The sequence below is a fragment of the Apis dorsata genome, unplaced genomic scaffold (genome assembly GCF_000469605.1).
Source record: "Apis dorsata unplaced genomic scaffold, Apis dorsata 1.3 scaffold_10, whole genome shotgun sequence".
NCBI classification, from domain to species: domain Eukaryota; kingdom Metazoa; phylum Arthropoda; class Insecta; order Hymenoptera; family Apidae; genus Apis; species Apis dorsata.
This window is the reverse complement of record NW_006263313.1, coordinates 182590-202629: the sequence shown is the minus strand read 5'-3', so window position 1 is coordinate 202629 and position 20040 is coordinate 182590. Positions and strand designations below refer to the sequence as shown.

The 20040-nt window shown below is 26.8% G+C and overlaps 5 protein-coding genes across 8 annotated transcripts in view; 2 read left to right on the top strand and 3 right to left on the bottom strand.

The window, feature by feature from the left end:
- Positions 1-2073, bottom strand: part of LOC102676942 (integrator complex subunit 12-like) — a 2653-nt gene extending 580 nt beyond the window's left edge. The window contains exons 1-7 of the mRNA XM_031508932.1: positions 1929-2073; positions 1679-1844; positions 1295-1300; positions 942-1121; positions 334-699; positions 132-204; positions 3-13 (exon numbers count right to left, since the gene is read on the bottom strand). Coding sequence (XP_031364792.1) covers positions 3-13; positions 132-204; positions 334-699; positions 942-1121; positions 1295-1300; positions 1679-1844; positions 1929-2041 — 915 coding nt within the window. The 5' untranslated portion in view covers positions 2042-2073. The remainder of the gene's footprint in view (positions 1-2; positions 14-131; positions 205-333; positions 700-941; positions 1122-1294; positions 1301-1678; positions 1845-1928) is intronic.
- Positions 2074-2615: 542 nt separating this feature from the next.
- Positions 2616-8119, top strand: LOC102677085 (protein BCL9 homolog). Of its 2 annotated transcripts, none has more exons than XM_006607662.2 (7): positions 2616-3031; positions 3125-3363; positions 3439-3721; positions 3827-4185; positions 4268-4730; positions 5002-5173; positions 5248-8119. In XM_006607662.2, the coding sequence occupies exons 1-7, from the start codon at positions 2746-2748 to the stop codon at positions 7058-7060; spliced, it is 3615 nt and encodes a 1204-aa protein (XP_006607725.1). In that variant the 5' UTR covers positions 2616-2745; the 3' UTR covers positions 7061-8119. The 2 variants fall into 2 exon arrangements, with proteins under 2 accessions (XP_006607725.1, XP_006607724.1); XM_006607661.2 differs by having other exon boundaries at positions 4966-5173.
- Positions 8120-8249: 130 nt separating this feature from the next.
- On the bottom strand, positions 8250-11769 carry LOC102677313 (zinc finger Ran-binding domain-containing protein 2). 2 transcript variants are annotated; one of them, XM_006607664.2, is made up of 8 exons: positions 11229-11769; positions 10691-10743; positions 10427-10508; positions 9820-10138; positions 9601-9692; positions 9499-9540; positions 9284-9346; positions 8250-9049 (listed from the first exon to the last, which is right to left on the bottom strand). In XM_006607664.2, exons 1-7 carry the CDS (start codon positions 11300-11302, stop codon positions 9304-9306), a joined length of 705 nt encoding a protein of 234 aa, XP_006607727.1. In that variant the 5' UTR covers positions 11303-11769; the 3' UTR covers positions 8250-9049; positions 9284-9303. The 2 variants fall into 2 exon arrangements, with proteins under 2 accessions (XP_006607727.1, XP_006607726.1); XM_006607663.2 differs by having other exon boundaries at positions 8250-9346.
- Positions 11770-13049: 1280 nt separating this feature from the next.
- LOC102676708 (ubiquitin-fold modifier 1) lies at positions 13050-14946 on the top strand. 2 transcript variants are annotated; one of them, XM_006607659.2, is made up of 4 exons: positions 13050-13196; positions 13366-13422; positions 14644-14774; positions 14867-14946. In XM_006607659.2, exons 1-4 carry the CDS (start codon positions 13192-13194, stop codon positions 14935-14937), a joined length of 264 nt encoding a protein of 87 aa, XP_006607722.1. In that variant the 5' UTR covers positions 13050-13191; the 3' UTR covers positions 14938-14946. The 2 variants fall into 2 exon arrangements, 1 of the variants encoding a protein (XP_006607722.1); XR_004150011.1 differs by lacking the exons at positions 13050-13196; positions 13366-13422 and adding an exon at positions 13492-14450.
- A 2999-nt stretch (positions 14947-17945) lies between these two features.
- The window catches only part of LOC102672322 (coronin-7), a 7451-nt gene continuing 5356 nt past the window's right edge, over positions 17946-20040 (bottom strand). The window contains exons 10-17 of the mRNA XM_031508928.1: positions 19889-20039; positions 19349-19787; positions 19123-19261; positions 18842-19048; positions 18629-18764; positions 18434-18570; positions 18150-18239; positions 17946-18027 (exon numbers count right to left, since the gene is read on the bottom strand). Of these exons, the coding sequence (XP_031364788.1) occupies positions 18019-18027; positions 18150-18239; positions 18434-18570; positions 18629-18764; positions 18842-19048; positions 19123-19261; positions 19349-19787; positions 19889-20039 (1308 nt within the window). The 3' untranslated portion in view covers positions 17946-18018. The remainder of the gene's footprint in view (positions 18028-18149; positions 18240-18433; positions 18571-18628; positions 18765-18841; positions 19049-19122; positions 19262-19348; positions 19788-19888; position 20040) is intronic.

Below are 20040 nucleotides of genomic sequence, written 5' to 3'. Positions count from 1 at the left end.
TTGTTTCCACCACCTATTTAAAAAAATAATAGTAGCTGTTTTTTTTTTTTTTTTTAATATACAATAAATTTTTAAAAATTTTTATAAAAAAGAAAATTTTTAAAATATATTTTTTAATATTAAAAACTTACTTAAATTAGATTTTTTTTGTTCTTTAGATTTAGTTTCTATCACTGTTTTTGGTGAACTCCTTTCTTTTGAAACCTATAAATTAAAAGAAAAATTTATTTTCATTTCATATTTATTTTTTTTCTACAATTCTTTAATATAAATCAAAAATATATTTTTAAATATAAAAATATAATAAATTATAATGTGAGTGAATACACACACCTGAGATTTGGAACAGTTTGAACAATACCACACCAATCCTGGTACATCTATTTGAGAATCTAAAATATGTGGAACATGACATTCTTGGTGATATAAGGAATGACATTCTAAACATTCAACAAGTCTGTTTCTTGCACCAACATCCATTCCTTTACAAATTACACATGTCAGATCATCTTCTAATATTTCTAATGCTAAAGTATTATCAGTCTGAATAATATCAGGTGGTGTGTCACGCGTTGGTAAATTTACAGGAGAGTTGTTTTTGCTTGATTTACTTGAATGTTTGGAAGAAGAAGAAGAGGAGCTTTTGCTCTTTTTACTACTGCTGCTATGGTCACTTAGTACTGGTTCCTCCATCATATACTAAAAACAGAAAATCCAAAAGATAGAAATTCAAAAAATGAATATAATGATGATGGTGCATACAGAGGGATCAAATACTGGATATCTTTTTACGTGAATGAAATCTCCTATGCTTCATGAGTGCCCTGATATCAGAACTAATTCTGTAAGTATAATAACTTAATTAATATAAACTTTGATTTACTCTTTTTTTCTTGATAACCCTCAAAATAATGTGTTTAAATTAATTATTATCTAATTACCTTTTTGTGTAATACATTCGATAACATTTTTGATGGTCCATATTTTTGTTTGATTGCTTCATCTAGAAGAGCTCGTAATTGTTCTGCAGAATCTTTATTAGTGGAATGTAAAAGATGTAAACCCTGTGTAAACTGAGGATCTAACTCCAATTGTGACATTTTTATATGATTTACTTTAATCTGTAAAATATAAGATAATTATATGAAAAATTTTTAACAATAAAAAAATAAAAAATATATAAATAATAAAATTGTTATATCTAAGTAAATATTTTTTTTATATCATATAATATTTAAATTATAATTATTCAAAATATAAAAGAATTAAAAAAAAAATCCTAGGTTATATTTACTTTATTAATTATCTATTTAATTATATTAAATTGTTTCATTTTTTTAATATATTATAGTTAAAATTAAATTTATTACTATTATAAAAAAATATATATGAAATATAATCAATTATAATCATATATCTAATCTTTAAGTAATATAAAATCTTATACATTTAAATGTATACATAAAATATCTATGTTAATTTGTGTTAAATAAGTCATGCAATTAAAAATAATAATACAAAAATTAAAATTTTTCATTTCATATTTTTTCTTAAATAACATCTATGAAATATCGACAATTTATATATATTTAAATTAAACATTTATATAAACACGAATACATTAATATTTAGTTAAATTTTTAATTTTTTTCAATGTCATTTTACATTTTAAAAATACCGCTTGGAAAATATTTCTATACATGGGAACTGTATGTTGTACATAAAGTAAAAAATAATGAAAGTTAAAGAACATAGGCACTGCTATTAGTTGATTCGTCCCTGGTCTCGCGTATTCCAAATTTAATTTTACAGAGTTTTGATTCTGCGTTAAATAAATGCAGCCTCTGTCTAGGGAGATATTATCGTGAATAAAAGTTTACTTTACTAAAAGAATAAAAAAAGGTATGCATTTAGATATGAATACTTACGTTAAAGCTTCGAAAAAATGGTGAAAATACAAGCAAAGAAAGACCAAAATAGTAACCCTGCAGGCGATCAAGTGTAAGGAACAAGTCAAGTACGCCTGGTGTGCTCTTTCCATCTTTTTCTATTTATCGGAAAAGGTATGAACGCTTCCTTCTCGAGGCGCGTTAAAACGATGTCTAACTTTCGACGGGCAGTTGGCAACCGTGCGTAAAAGAAATAAATAATCAAAGCGACCATGAAGTGACAAATAAAGTTGGAGAACAATGCTCGCGAATGGCAAAGAAATTTGAGTGCAGCGTGCATTGGCCCCTGTTTCATGTTTTGGATACATCTTTTGTGGTTACAACGTGGTGTTCTTTACAACATTAAAGCCGGAGGTACGCTATGTACTCGCCGCAGAGACGGGGCTGACATTTAGATATTTTCTTCATCCCGATACCTTCGTGGTACTGGTCTTACTTTCATATTCTTATATCAGTCGCCCGCTGACAACCGTGATTCCTCCATGCGTAGGAATCCGATTCTGCGGTTAGCTAGACTAAATGACTGAAAACGCGCTGAATCGGCGGTCACCAGAACTTTTATCATCAGAGAAATAATACAGATTCACAAAAACATGCCTTCCTCGAGAGTGCTGTTATACATGATTTTTTAAGGACATGCTTGCACGGTACCGGTCAATGATATTTCGTTGTTAACCTCTACTATTGTTTCGAATGCATTGTTACACCGCATGTTGCGGATGATAGTGGCCATGTGTTTAATCTTTATTCACCTGAATAAGGTCTGACAGGATAATTTATCCAATAAGCTTCAAACATGAAAACAGAAAAAAAACCCAACGAACCAAGTTGTGTACCAACCACTGTTGTTAAAGAGGAGCCTGATACGGATCCAGTTAAAATTAAAGAAGAGGGTTCCGGAGGTAATAATGATGATACAACTGGAGAGGACACAACAGAGTGTTCTAGGGATCCTTGTTTGGATCCTTCTAATGGAGAAAGTACATTATCAGGGGAGAATCAAAATAATAGTGCAAATCAACCAATTCTAAATTCAGTGAAGCAAGAAGGTGATCATAATAATCCCACGGATGATATACCTGGTAAATATAAATTTAATTTCTATATTCTATTAATTATCTATATTCTTAATATAATTTAACATTTTTTTTAATTTTATTTCATTTATATTGTAGATTGTAGTGGTAATGTGATTACTGCAGATGGTATTCAGCCATTAGTTAGTAATGTTCTTGGAAAACAGATGGGAACTAGTACAGGAAGTGGTGAAGCTCAATATATGCAACAACAAAGTCAAATTTTTGTATTTTCTACAACATTAGCAAATAAAGGTGCAGATGCAGTGTTACAAGGGCAATATCCATCAATTATTGCTTATCATTGTGCACAACCAGGCACTAAAAAGTATTTAGAAGTATGTAATTAAATTTTATAAAAAATTTTACATTATTTTTATGTTTATTAATAGAATGCAATATTATTATTTCAGAAACATCCAAATAAAGTAAATCAATTCCGTCAAAATCCTGCACAATGGTTAAACAATCTTGCAATGATGAAACAAAAAACTCACCAAGGAGGTACAAATAATTTTCAAAATGAACAACCTCCTGATCTACCGGCTCTTGATCCTAATGCTCCTCCATTCTGGAATGAACAACCTAATCTAAGAAATTTAAATGGTGGTAATACTCTTGGCAATTCTGAACCATCATTAGATGATGCAAATATAGATGTGCCTTGCCTTGTACCAAATTCACCTGGTAATTCAGGTAATATGTAGTTTTGCATTTTGTATTATAATTAAAAATATTTTCATTTTTTTAATAGTATTTTTTTGTGTATATTTCATATTAGAACTATGTCTTTTATTACAGCAAATCCTCAACCTCCAAATAATACTACAATGGGTCATAGTCCTAATTTATTAGGAGGTACTACTAGTCCAGGTCCAGGCAGTTTACAGCCATCTTTACAAGGTGTCAAAGTTCCAGACGAAAATTTAACTCCTCAACAAAGGCAACATCGAGAGGTTCAATTAGCAACCATTAGGAAAATGCAAATGATGTTATTTCCTGAACATAAAGAAGAAACTACTAATACACTAGATGCAACACAAGGAACAGCAGTATCAACATGTCCTCCAACAAATGTTCCTTCAGTTGTACCAACTCAATGTCCTCCAACTATGGATTGGCATAAATTACAACATCAATTTCTTGATGGAAAAAATAAGGTAAAATGATTAAAAGAAACAATTAAAAGTATTTTTAAAATATTAATATATCGATTTAATATAATATTTATTTATATTGCAGACCAGTGTTGGAAGTCCTGGAACAGGAGTTCCATTACGAGGTGCTAATATGGTAGGAGTTCCACGTAGTCAAGGACCACCACCACCATATCATCAAACAACTCGATCTGCGAGTGTGCCAATTGCGATACAAAGTCCAAATCCTTCTTCACCTAATAATCCAACTAGCAATTTGTCTCTACCATCACCTCGCGCAAGTTCAGCTTTAAATTCACCTGCAGATTGCAATAGACAATTTCAACTCAGTAATCAGAGAACTAGCCATTTACAAGGACAAAGTCCGACAAGTCAAGACTCTCCAAATCCAACAGTTGGGAATGCAACAACTGTATCAACAACGAGACTTAATCATAGTAATCCAGGAACGCCTGTTTCTCATTCGCATATCTCAACACTTAGTCCTAGTGGAACGACTGCTCAAAAAGATTCTTCTTTAGACTTTCCCACCAGTCAACCTCCAAATGGTAAGATCAAGCAATAAAATAATTATTTTATTATTATAGGCATTTTATTGTAGATTATATGTTTCAAAATATGTTTAATATATTAAATAATATTTGACATTAAATTGCATTCAAAGGATTTTAATACAACAACTAAGTAACGATGATTATTTTAATTATTACATAAAATATTTTAAAAGTTCACTGCTTAAAAATATTATGCGGTGAATTGATCATGTTATATGTTACAACATAGTGGATGGTATGTTTTGCCGCACGCTGCAATCCTTAGCCCAGCAAAAGCAGCAACATACTGGAGCAGTAAATGCAACAGGTGTGAAGGAAGCAAATCTGATGCCGGTTCCGAGTCCTCAGCAGATTCAATATCTTAATACTTTCGAAGGACAAGAACTAACAATACAAAAACAACCAAATACAAGTTTAAAAGATGGCAATTTATCTACGTAAGTATATTTAATGATTATTTAGTTCTTAATATAAATATATAATTTCATATCATTCTGTACTTTTTTTTTAGAAACACAGCCAGCAATACAGAGATACCGAACAGAATTTTGCCAGGAGCTTTGGACAATAGTAATCAATTTCCTACTAGATCCGAAGGTGCGAGTCCAGTTCAAATGGATATGAATCGCGGCTTTACAGGTTCTTTACACAGTCCACATACTCCTCATACTCCGCATACACCAGGCAATGGTGCTCCACATACTCCAGCTGATCCTGGAAAACCTGGAAATAAGTCTAGTGCAAGTGCACAAAGTAGTCCAGCACCGCACAACGCAAATATACCGGATAGTATGGGTCCTCCAAGAACAGTACCAGCATCACCTACTACAAAACCTGATACATCACCGCCATCGACAAAAGATACTCAACAACAACAAACTCAATCTCAACAACAACAATCACAACAGCAAACGCAACAACAACCGCAACAGCCCTCTCAACAACAACAATCTACAGTTGCAAATCCAAATAACTCTGGAAATACAACAGTAGTGCCTCCTTTGGGAGGTCCAAATGCTCCCTTTCCTTGCGGAAGACCATCTATTAATGTGAGTCAACCTTCAGACAATGTGCCTCTTAATCCCAACAATATCGGAGGGCGACTCGGCAGTTTAACCGCAATGAGTACAAATCATTTTGATCCTATAACTTCCTTAGCCCAGATGAGTCAGCAACTTACCAACACGGCAGCTAGTAATTCATTAGGTAATGAAGGACCTATTCATTCTGGAAATACTGGAATGATGCAATTCGGCAATCCGCATAGTATGCATATGATGCAAATAGGCGGTGAAATGAATGGAAGTTGTCATATGGGTGGTCCAACCAATGAACCAAGCGAAGTAGGAGGAATGTGCATGGGTCTCGCGGGACCACCAACGAGTTATAGTCCGACAACTTCGCATACGGGAAGTCCTGGTGTACCTAGCAAAATAGGTCATCCTATAATGGGACACGGTATGATGAGTAGTCATTCAGGTAATGCAGCAAGTGCGTATCCTGGTGGCGATCCTCATGCACCACCGCCAAGATTAATGACAGGTCACGTAACAGGTCCTAGTCCTTACAATGGAGCGAACGTTCAAGTGAAACCTAGTGCTCCGAACACGATACAATATTTACCGGCTAGGCCTAATGTTGGTCATACTCCTAGAGGGCCACCAAGCTTGGACTTCCTTCAACGATTTACAAATCCCTTATCTAATTTAGAATCAAAGATGGGCACACCATCTGTAAATCTTCAATACTTCCCGAACGGTTGTGTACCAAATAGCATGGGCCCACATAGTGGTATGCCATCAACCATGAGCGGTGGACTTCCTGGCATGGGAGGTTCTCCGAGGATGGACGGACAATCGATGAATACATCTGTTGGTGTACATCCTTCGATGAGACCTGTTGGCAATATGAGACCTCAGCCTAATTTAATGCGAATGCAACATATGGTTGGTGGTGGCGTCTTTCCAGGAGGTTCAATGGATCCAGATAAAGTCTTCCCACCTGACATGGTATCACAAGTTCCCAGTCAACCAAATCCTGGTATGTACGTATCTGGCAGTAAAGGTAGTCCCATGGGATTAGGACCTCCCCCGGATGCAACTCAGCCATTACCTCCGAGCATGGGTGGTGCTACTAGTAACTTCAAGAATAGTCCTTTCGTCGGTACTGGACCAAGTATGTCGGATCCAAATTATGCTCAACAATTCCACAACTTCCAGCAACAACTTTATGCTACCGGGACAAGAGGTAGTGGTCCGCCACATCCTAATTTACATCCGCCGCCAAACTCGCATTCGCATCAGCAGTTCTTTATGCCGAAATAAAATGTGTTATCTGCTTGATCGAAGATAAATGTCGCGACGGCGATAATTTATGATTGTGGTGGCCTTTTTGTGTCCTTTTTGACAATTACGTTTATTAATCTTGAGAACAATTTCATAAAATGAAATATAAAAATTATCATAAAAATGAACACGCATTTTCGGAAAATGTAAAACTTTATATAAAAAATTATTGCGTGCAAACTTGTAAAGGATAAAGAAGTCGAATTTGTTAAAATTCTATGTTGATGTGATGAATAATTATGAAAAATAATTAATGACGTACCATTTTCTGTGAAATGGTTTATCATGACTGGCGGTGGTAACGAGATTCTCGTTCAATTCTTTATTTACGAAGTTGTTTATGTATGTGTTATTATATCGATAAGCGTTTTATTCATAAATCATGACATTAAAGTCTTTAATGTCTCTCGCGTCTCTAAAATCTGTTCCATCGTCTTAGAAAATATCGTTTTCGTCAGAATTCTCTGTAAATTGGAAACATTACAAATATCGCGTAGCGTTACGCGAATCATGTAAATACTAATGTAAAATCTGATTTCTTCGTAGTAATCGTTATTTCGTCGATCGGAATATACGGTGATCGTTGCTAGAGATTTTCGTGGATCAGAAAATAAGAAAGAAAGAACGTAAACAAAAAAAGGCAAAGATTCTTCTCTTCCTTTTTATTCGAATTGCTCGTGATAAAATACTGTGCGAAAAGTAATGAAGTATTTGAAGAAACGACATAAAAATATGCCGGTGAAAAATTTATCCTTCCTTTTATCACTAAATAATTGAAAAAAAAAAACGCAGTCAAACAAGCTCAAATTCATAATTGTACATATATACGATATATATTCCTGTTGCAACATACTCCTTAAAATAATATTGCCCGTCCCTTATATTCCCTTCACCGATTCCCTCGTGACCAACACTGTGCATAATCATGACCCCACGTAGCGTAATGATTATAAGAGAAAAAGAATAATTGACTAAGAACAATTATGTTGTTGATGAATGATTTTTATTATAAATGAAAAATAAAGATATTTACAAGAAGTCAGTATCAGAATTGATCGATAATTAGTTTCGTGATTATTTGAAAACGGATTAAATTTTTTTTTAATCGTTCTATTTTTTCTGTCCGTTGAAAACTGAATGAAAGTTTTTAAATATGATGAGCTCATAATTTTTTTTTTTCATTTAAAAACAGGCTGCTTCCAACTTACTCGGATCTGTGATAGTCAAACAAGAAAATGTATCCTTTTTTCTTCTTTCTGAAGACATCAATACATATCTATATTCATTAAGGAATGATTTTTTAATACTATAATATGTTTATTTAATCGTTAGATGTTATGCATGAAGAGAAAAAAAAGAATGAATGAGAAAATTAGAGAAAGACGAAGCGAGAAAATAAACTAAAAAAAAATTTTTTCGAAGCAGCTTGAGCAATATTTTAAGCGATTTAGCGCAAAATGATGAATTTTGTGATAACATAAAGAACATTTCTAAATATGTGACATGATGATAGAGAGCTTTCTCGAAGACTTTATATTTTCAGTTAGAAATAAGATTTCATCTATGTTCATAATTCAAAGTTTTTACAACGAGTCGTGTAACATATCATCCATAAAATTATGTCAATATTACAGATTTCATTCTGTTTTTCTGTTTTTTGTTTTAATTTCATTTACTAGAGAAATATTCTACCTGCGCCAAGTATTTTACGAATTTCCACATTATTATGCAATATTTAGGACAATATTGCGCAAATAAGTAACCTACATTTCACTCTCCATCCATTGAGTCAAATGAAGCTATGAGCTCAGTCACGAAATGTAAAGCTTATTTATAATCGATTCCCCTTGCAATAAGTTGTATATATTGTTCATCACTTTATCCAAAGGTGCTCACTAAATCACTAAATTTGTTGCGTTGTGTTATATCTCTTGTTGAGAATTTGTCATTCTTGAAATTTCCTTTCACCTGTAAAAAAATCATTTATTTAACAAGTATTGTATTATGAATTTCTTCAAATTTGTTGAATCTATTTCTTCATTCATCTATGCCATTATTCAATTCAACATTTATTGATTTACAATAAGGGATACGATAATACTGTATCTAAGAAATTTTAAGAGAAAAGTGTTCAACAATTTCATTGATTAATATTACGATTCATTGTTGCAACCAATTTTATACCCGAAACCTAAGTCAAACCTTTCCTTCTGCACATATTCTCATTGACTAGATGTTCCCGAATCGCGCCAGTCATCTTTGTCTCTGCGAAAAAAATATGCTTATATAAAAATAATGTTTTTACAATAATTATATGATAATATTCTTATCCATAATTATTTTTATTATTGATTTAATAGAAAAAATTTACTGAATGATTTAAGTTTTTTAGCTGTATCATTATTTGTTATTGTTACCTTGATTGTTGTTCTTCTGAAGACACAGTGCTCCCATTTGTACTGAAAATTAACAGTATGTATTGTATTCACTACAGAAGTATTAATCATGTGAAAATTTACTTTTTCTTAACTGCAAAGTCATCCCATTCACTAAGATCATATTTAGATAAATCACCATCTTCTTCATCATCTTCTTCTTCTTCATCTTCATCCTAAAATTTAAATATATATATGTATATATATATATATTTAATATATATATTTATTTAATATATATATATATATATATACTATACGTATATAATATTTTCAATTTTCGCTAAAAGAATATTCAATTACATTTTGATCTTCTTCTACTTCGTTTCTATCATCTTCATCTTTAGACTTATTACGTGGTGGACTGTTATACCTAGAATCTTTGGAATCGTCATCTGAACGGTTTTCAATTTTTCGTTTCTTTCTACGACGTCCAAATTCATCGTATTCGTCATCATCGTCTCTCCTTTCTTTATATTCAACAACTCCTCGATCATTGTATCCTCCTCCGTATCCCGTACGTTCTTCAATTTCTCCAAATTTTGGTGCATTACACATGTTACATTGTTGTCGTCGAGCCCAATTTACGTTTCCACACTTACTGCACTGCCAATCATCAGCACTAAAAATACCATAAAATAAAATTGTTTATTTGCTCTGTATCTAGTATTTACTTATTGTACATATTTTATAAGAATACTAGATATATTGAAGTTAAAGAAAGATATACAATATATTGTACAACTCTGTATATTATTAAAATTAAAATATCAATTTAAATAAAACTGATTAAATTAAAATTTTTACTATATTATTTCTGAATATTATTTTTAAAATATTTATTTCATGTATAAAATAATTTATGGATAATATCTTTTTGTATTATATTTTTATTATTTTTATTATTTACCTAAACAAACCTCTACTTTTTTCTGCAGCTGCTTTGCCAATTTCTTGTCCTAATTTCTTTTTCTTAGGACATTCTCCCCTGTCTGAATAAAAATATCTTGTTAATTATTATATGAAATATTTTATGTATTCTATAATATATTCTATTATGTATTTTATATGTTGATAAAGCAATATTAAAATTACAGAGATATATAATTCATGAAACATCATTTTAAAGAAAATTATATATAAATTATATATTACCATATTAATTTTTATATACCTTTTCCACATCGATTACAAGAATTTCTCCTTGCAAAATTTACATTGGCACATCTGAAATGTTAAAACTATCAAAACATCTCATATATCATTAAATTTATATAACTTTATCTATTTTCACATTAACATTTAATAGATTTACACTAATATCTTAAAATCTAAAAATTATATGAATAATCTTTTTAAATTAAACATTTTGTTTTATTTTCTTTATCAAATATTATAAAATATAAATGTAATATAAATAATAAAAATAAACTATTAGCATAATTGATATATTAATATATTTATTAAATTTAATTAAATAAACAATACATTTATTCATATTATTCATTTATTCTTTTTTTAATTAATATTTTTACTAAAATTTTTAAAAAATAACATTATATACCAAATGCATGATTTATAATAAAATTTATGCTATTAGTTAATTGTATTACTAATTAAAATAAATATTATGATTGAATATAAAATTCAAATATAAAACGAAAGGCTGATTTTATACAAGATAATGTTGTCTTTAAAAAAAATCTACGTACTGAGAATCGGGACAAATCCAATCCCCATCATTAATATTACGTTGATTTTCATCCTCCACTTTATTATTATCCATTTTGCACTTGGCTATATTCTCTGTATGTAAGGCTGAGAGCTAATTTATCAAAGTTGCATGAAACTTTGCGGTTGGTTGTTCTTTAATAATTGTACCTAACCTTTATAATTCGTTTTTTACTCCTATATTGTTTAAATTATATGAAAAGAATCAACTTTTCTCAGATTTTATGAATGTATAACTTATTAAAACGCGTTCTACGCGCTACTATCTATTGCATTGTATCGTAGATATAAATTAATGCACCGAAACTATGGAGTGCAACACACTAATGCAACATTAACGGCACAATCATACTACTTACGAAGCGATAAACCGTAACGTGGCGATCTCAAAAATTTGATCATGGAGTACTTTTTATTTGGTTGATAAAAAACACAACAATAAAGATAACCATTAATTGACATTGATTAATTCTATTTTTTCATATAATTATTATAATCAAATATTTAACGTATGTAAATTGTATTCATTATAGTATGTTTTTAATTGTTCACTAGTCACAATAATGTATTAATTTATTAAATAGAATAAGAGCAAAAAATATTTTAATTGAAAATATTTAAAAAGAAATTATATATATATGTATATATATATAATAAAAATTGTATCTTTTATATATATATATATATATGTGTATATATGTAAAGTACGCAAATTGAATTACATGATACACATCATAAATTGCAAAAATTATATATTATCATAATGAACATAGGCACATAAGGTATAACATTTTTAATCGAATATTTTTAATGCATTTAAATATTTTGATTATAAAAATTTTTATCTTTCAATTTTCATTATTTAATTATTAAATTATTATGATTAATAAGATCAAATATATTGAAAAATTGAATTAAACTCATTATATTTTTAAATTAATTCTTAATTTTGTTTTGAATACTTCGTTTCATTAAATTTATTAAAATTTCTTCAAACTCATTAAATTTATTAAAATATATGAAATATTTATTTATAAATATTATATAATATATTTTGTATTAAAATATAATATAGAAATGAGAGAATTTTTGACTAGAATATAATCGTTAATTTTTTTATAAATATATGTAATACAGTTTTTAAATTTTAATAAAATAAATTGTAATTATTTTAATTACTAGTTATTTATTTAAATAATAAGATTTTTTAAATATTTTTTTTAATAAATTTAAGAAAATTGTTAACGGTATAATATCTCATTTTTACATATACGTATTATACACACATATGTTCTATGCCGCTTATTTCATATAAAATGTTAAATACAGAGTTGTCAGATTTGCCATTATACGAGACAAAATGGTCGACAATGATGTAAAAAAGGTGAGTATTAGTATTACTAATTTTATTATATATATGATTAGTATATATTTTTTTATAGAATTTGAAAGATTTAAAAGGAAAGTAGTAAGAAAAAAAAAATGGTTATGACAGTAATGGCGTTTTTAATAAGAGTTAAGTACTAAAAATAATATAGATAATATAGATGAAATGCTTATAATGAAATCACGAAGATGGTAAAAAAAAGAAAAAATCCCTTGTTAAGAGATGATAAACTTTTGATAAAATTCCAAATAAAATTATAATTAATACTAATTAAAAATGTGATTATAAGATGAGATTTATCACATATTATAATGTGACGTATTATAATAATTTCTTTATCGAAATTATAATATATGCATTGCTCTCTTATTTTTTTATTTTACATCGTTACCAGCCATTTTGTTCCGCAACTTTGATTGAGTTGAATGTCTACATTGCATAGTAGGAAATGCTCAACGTCTGATTAAGGTTAATGTTTTTTTTAAAGTGAAATATATGTATGAATAATCCAGTATTTTTGACAAAATACTATTTGATAATTATTGATAAATATAATTATGGCGTACGTATTTTGATTTACAAAATCCTCAAAAAAATAGATATAAATATATGATTCTAGATATAAACTATTATGATTCTGAAGCGTGTATACAGTTTTCTATAAACATATGTTTTTGTAAAGATTATGATTCAATTTAATAACTAATAATGAGAATTTTAATTTGTTGCAGGTCTAAAGTTACTTTTAAAATAACTCTGACATCTGATCCGAAACTTCCTTTTAAAGTGTAAGTTTATGATGTGATTTATTATTTCATTAAAATTTTAAAACATATTTTATGTCTACATTAAATAATATGAACATGTCAGAGCTTGATTTTCTCGAAATATTGAAAATGTTTAATGCGTTTCTTGTATTCATAGAGAATCCAAATGTTTGCGAAGAAATAAACACTGAAAATGTTATAAAAATTTTTCAGTGTGCTCAATTTATTGAAATTACAATTGCTAAAGCATATGAAATAGGCAAAGAAAATGTACTTGATAATAATCTTCACAATCATTGGTTGAAAGAAGGTAGATCAAATTTATATAAATGTTCTGAATTGAAATATGCCTGTGATAAATTATTAGAAATATATTTGAAAGATACTAATATTTCAACTGATATTATAGATGAATTTTTAAAATTGTACATTGAATATTGTGGCAATGATAGATTCAATAATTTTCTTAAACATATATTAATTAATGGAATATGTACAAATATAATTATAGAATCTTTTGAAAAATTGGACATTTCTGCTTCAAATATACAAGATGAAGCTTTAATTATGTCTTGGGAATTTTTAATTGGTAATAGTAATGAATATGAAGTTTTACAATGTATTCATAAAATGTTTGATGATGGTTTTTACTTAAAATTAATTCAATTTGCTGGTAACTTAGATAACAACAATAAAATTAAACAAATAATAGTTCAACTATTATCAAACAAGCTTATTCAAAATGATGCAAATCTTTGTTTAATTTTTATAAATATAAAACAAACATTACTTTGGAATTTTATGCAAAAAAATCCAGAGCTTTATACAAATTTTCTTGATAGTATATTTTATTTTGCACGTCATATGAAACAGATTGAAAATCATTGGATATCGAACTACGAATTTAAATATGAACATCTTGTTAAAATAGTAGAAATATTATTAAATGGTCCTACAGAAATTTCAGACATAATATACAACAGAATGAAATTAGTAAAAACACATCCCAATGGTATAATATGGCAAAAAATTGAAAAAGATATTGGATGGTAATAGCACAATCTTTGTATAATCATTAAAGAAAAATGAGAGTTCATAAAATTACATTGATTATTTTTTATTTATTTTATTTTATTTATTATTTATATAAACTCTCATTTTTTAAAGTCAATATTTAATTTAATTTCTAAATTAAATTAGATTTTTAAAGATTATATAAGCATTATATATTTATAATTACAGACTTAGTGTACCAGATAATACTCCGTTTACTGCTGTATTAAAATTTGCTGCAGAAGAATTCAAAGTATCTCCATCAACATCTGCAATAATCACAGATGATGGAATAGGTATCAATCCGCAACAAACAGCAGGTAAATTTTTTATATTATAGAAAAATATAGGAAATATTTCAAATATTTATTAAAAATTAATATTAAAAATTAATTAATATAATTAATTTCAGGAAACGTTTTTCTTAAACATGGATCTGAATTAAGATTAATTCCTAGAGATCGAGTTGGATATGGTAGATAATTTGCACAAGTTTCAATAAAAATACATTGTTCATAAAATTTTTATTTATATGTGAATTATTTCTTTGTTACATTTTTCATTAACAGAAAAAACAAATTATTTTTTCATATAAAATTTAAATAAAACCTTATTTAATTCCTTAAGTTTTATAAATTGTATTGTTCAATGGAATTGTATTAATAATTTTTATAAATTATAAATATCCATAATTTTTTATTTTAAAATTAAATCACAAATAATACGAAGGTAAATTTATAAAAACACATTAGATACATATATTTGATAAAAAGATTTTATAAGTGAAATACATGTAAGAGGTATAAGGTCGATACAAAGGTATATTACTACATGATAAAATTACTTAGCGATCAGTCATAGCGCAATATTACCAAGAAACTTCCTGTTGCAATCAAAATAATTTTTTAGAATAAGAAATCGCAGTTAACGAAAATTCGTATTAATCATTGAACAATTATCAAAATTAACAATGATATGATAATTTTATCCATTTATTGTAATTTTATTATATCTATTGTTTTATTTTAAAATATTACGAAAAAAATTTAGAAATTTAAAAAATTTTTAAAAATAATTTTTCGAGACATTGTTTTTACATAATTTTTGTATATATATTCTATTTTAATTGTATACATATTCTAATTTATTTATCAAATAGAAATTTAAAAAGTATACTAGTAAAGAAAAATATGGTTAATAAAACATGCAACAATGATGTTTCTTAGTTTTAGAATATTTGATTATTTATAATTATTTAACATACAAATGTGAATTACGCGGACGATTAGCTGTTATATATTTTTTTCAGCAAAGTATTATTTTGTTTTTCTTCGCTTTTTTTTCACTTCGATATTTATAAAAATTTTATTGTTACTTTTGATCGAAAGAAAACATTATGTTTCTAAAAATGGTATAAATATATGTAATACATGTAAGAAATGCAGAGAAAAATATATTTTTTTTAAATGCTTAATATATTTAGTTCATTATAAAGAACTTAATTCATGTATTTTTTTCTTTCTTTTAATTCTTGTATGAAACTTTTGGCACCTATTCAATTTTTTGTGAGTGATAATTTTATTTATAATTTATTCTTATGCGATAAAATACAAAATTGGAATGTTATTTGTTTTTAAACCATTGAGCAAAATGAATAATGATCATGTTTTTTATCAATTTTATTATTGTATTTATGATAACTATAGACTAAAATTTGTCGAAATAACACAGCACCATCAGATTTATTTTTTTTTTTATATATTTAATTAAATTATCGGTAATATAAAATTAATATAAAAGTATAAAATGTGCGTGATTATATGGAAGCGTAAATTCCATGTTTGTTTGTAGACATATTTAAAAATTATTACAAATGGAGGGATCTTTATCTTTATTTTTATTTATACAAAATTGTTTATATAAAAGTTTCAATCACACGAATAGGAACGCTATTATATTTTTTCTAGTTATGAGAAACTATCATTAAAGATGATTATATCATTTTAGTGCGATAAAAAATGGCTTATTTAATGGAGAATATATTTAAAATTGTAAATGAATATATTTTATAAAAATGATAAATTATTTTATTTATTCTCTTAATTTATTATTTAATATTAGACTATTAAAAAATACAAAGTCAGTATATGTTATATAGAGAAAATAGGCATTTTTATATTTTTTATAATCTAAAACTTTTTTTTTGATTGCGAATAAATATGGAATTTACGCTTTTACGTTTTAATTATATATGCATAATGAATTGGAAAATTATTTTCAAATACAATACATTTCGAATCTTTGATCATGATCTTTTTTTTTTTACAAATATTTTGTTGAAATTGAAAATATATAAAAATTAATTTATTATTTATTAATTATATTCAATAGAATCATTGAATAATTTGTTATTACCGAGTATATATTTTGCTGTAAGTATTGATTTAATTAAATGACGATTTATTAATATGTAATTTATCTTTGTGCGTGTGTGTATTATGATATTATGTAAAAATTTTTGACCTTCGGTTTATGAAAAAAAATTTGTATCGTTCGCTAGTATCACACGTATGATGATTACATTATAGTAGCATATGTACTAATAATATCATTTATAATATTAAATAAAAAAAGATACGATATATTTATATTATATAAATCATATATAATTTTTTCAAAACTAATAATTATATGAATTATTATATATCGTTATATTTAACAAAAGAAAAGAACAGTGTTGAATAATATTAATTTATAATTGTTTAGAAATATTAAACAATTTTTCAAACAATATTTATTCAAATGATTTTGATTTTAACAAATATGATTTTATATGTCTATGTTACAAAAAATTATTAAAAATAATTAGTGAAAAAAATTAAAAATTTATTTATGCATTATGCAATACTTGTTTCTAATTAATACACTGAACTTTTCTATATTTCCAGACATTATAATTTATAAATAGCATATTTTTAAATTTTAAAAATAAAAAAAAAAATTATTCAATAGATTTATTTTCACAAAAATATATTTTGAAATAATATTAATGATTTCAAAATCGTAAAAATAATTAAAACTATTGTCAAATTTTGATAAATTTTGAATAATTATAAATATAAATTTTTAATGTATTCTTATAATATTTATTTTATGCATTTATCTTTAATATTAAAATTATAAAATGACAATTAATAGAAATTTTATAAAAAGGACTACAAATTTTTTACAAGAATTTTTACTGAATTATAAGAATTAAATCACAAAAATAATATTAACAAAGTTAAAAATATTTTAATATTCAGTCCCTTATATTTTTTAAATTAAATTTATATGATAAATCCAATACTAAAAAAGAAAATAAAAAAGAAATAAAAATTTTTTTTGAAACTATTATTGCAATTATAAATATCTCTCAACATGTATGATATTAATTATTGAAATATTTTTGCTTATATTATGACTTTTAACTTACAAATAAGTTATATTTTAAACAGCTATATTTAAATTTATTTCATCTTACCTTTTATTTTTATATGATTATTTACCTATTGGTACCAATTTTCACTCATCCTGTAATTAAAATAATTAAATCATAAATATATGATATATGAATATAATATTATATAAATATATGAATGTATGAAGATTATATATATTTGAAATTATTTATAAAAATTATTTTATTTACCTACCCATTCGTGTTCCTCTACACCTTCCATATGATCTTGTTCCAAGGAGCACTGTATTACATCGCCCACAAAGTTACTCATAGTTTTTTGGATCTATTAGATATTAATACAAATTTTTCTTCTAATAATTTTTTGTTATTTACAATAAAAATTATTAAAAAATTAATGATAATTATTTGCAATTGAAATAAGATTTTTATATTTAATAATAATACTATAGATGCTTTTTATAATAATACTATAGGTGCATTTCATTTATACTGAATTATTTTTGAATATTTAAATACCTCTTCTTGTTTAGCTTTCACATCAGGATTCCATCCTAGTCTATTAAAAGATTGAGTAGATACAGAAAATGGTGTTGTTGATTGTTGCTTTACTACAATAGGTGCTGTAACTATTCCTTGGCCTTGATTTTCAGTTACTATACATAAAACACAAATACTTATAACATTAAAAAAAAATTATTAATTTTTACTTACAATTGTCCATGCCAGGTGGTTTTAGACTTATTCTATAAGCTTGCTTGTTAGCACCATTAAACCATTCAGTAGCAGTCATAGTTGGTTTCCATGTAATTTTAGTTGGTGGAAATAAATCATCTTGAAAAAGTTCACTCTGAAAGATTAAATTAATTAATTAAAATTAATTAATTTATTTTTTTTTTAAAAGTTTTAATTTTATATCAAATTTACCTTTATACGCGGAACAGTAAAACTCAAGGGTTCTATTGTATTATTTGTTAATCTTAAAGCTGATGCAAATTCTACACTAGCAACATCGCATTTATTCTTAGGAAGAAACGATAAACCTTGATGCAAAGTACTACATCGATGATGACTAAGTGGACAACAATATGGAGGTTCTTCTGTTACTTCAAAAGCGTATATTGTAGAATCACCCTGTAAATATATTTTTTATGAAAAAACATTTTTTGTTATATTTCAAATAACTTAATAAGAAATGATATTCTTACACGTCCTGTTAAGAAAAGTGTGGAACTATCTTCATCATAATATGGCATTAAAATTGCAGGCGACACATCTAATCCAACTGTTGTCAATGGTGTATTAAGATTATCCGTTTTAAAAACATATATTTGCCTTTCTGAAACTCTAAAAAAAAAAAAAAAAATATAGATAGTAAAAAATTATTGTTTAATGATTATAAAAAATTTTATAAGTACTTAATGCTGTATGTACTTGTCAAAACCTAATACAACAAGAAATTGTCCCTTCAATGCCCATATAACTCGTGCACCTCTAGTACCAACAGGTCCTTTCCCAGTTTTAACTGGTACATCATTAGATCTTGGTTTGTAAATTCGTAATTTCCCATCTTTACATGTACTTGCAAGATATTGACCACATGGTGACCATGCAAGACTAAAAATTTGATCGGTATGACACATTAGTGTTATTTTCGCAACTGCTGTATCACAAGATGACAAAAGCGTCAAATCCCAAATTTTCACAGTCATATCATAAGATGCTGATGCAAGAACATCTGATGCTAGTGGATGAAATTTAATTAAATATATTTTATCAGTATGAGCCTTTATGATATATTTTGGTTCATTTGTTGGTTCTGATAATCCAGATTCTGGTATTTCCCATAATCGAATTATTCCATCATCACATGCTATTATAAGTAATAATAACAGATATCATTAATAAATATTTTAATAAATATTTTTATTATAAAATATCATAATAATTTAATAATATTAATAATTTCTTTACCAACAGCTAATCGTTGATTATCAAATGGATTCCACTGAAAATCCATTACAGTGGCACCATGTACTAATGCTGGCATTACACCATCTGGTAATCTTCCGGTTTTCTTCAATTCTAAAACTGCTATTTTGCCACCTGGTCCACTAAGTGGTACC

Excerpts from the sequence above, each read along its gene's own strand:
- LOC102677085 (XM_006607661.2), top strand. The coding sequence starts at position 2,746 with ATGAAAACAGAAAAAAAACCCAACGAACCAAGTTGTGTACCAACCACT. Across the intron at positions 3,364-3,438 it reads GCACTAAAAAGTATTTAGAA|AAACATCCAAATAAAGTAAA; the intron begins GTATGTAATTAA and ends TTATTATTTCAG. Across the intron at positions 4,731-4,965 it reads CACCAGTCAACCTCCAAATG|TGGATGGTATGTTTTGCCGC; the intron begins GTAAGATCAAGC and ends GTTACAACATAG.
- LOC102677313 (XM_006607663.2), bottom strand. The coding sequence starts at position 11,302 with ATGGATAATAATAAAGTGGAGGATGAAAATCAACGTAATATTAATGAT. Across the intron at positions 10,744-11,228 it reads TGGATTTGTCCCGATTCTCA|ATGTGCCAATGTAAATTTTG; the intron begins GTACGTAGATTT and ends TTAACATTTCAG. Across the intron at positions 9,541-9,600 it reads GACTTTGCAGTTAAGAAAAA|TACAAATGGGAGCACTGTGT; the intron begins GTAAATTTTCAC and ends GTTAATTTTCAG.
- LOC102676708 (XM_006607659.2), top strand. Across the intron at positions 13,423-14,643 it reads CCGAAACTTCCTTTTAAAGT|ACTTAGTGTACCAGATAATA; the intron begins GTAAGTTTATGA and ends TTATAATTACAG. Across the intron at positions 14,775-14,866 it reads CAATCCGCAACAAACAGCAG|GAAACGTTTTTCTTAAACAT; the intron begins GTAAATTTTTTA and ends AATTAATTTCAG.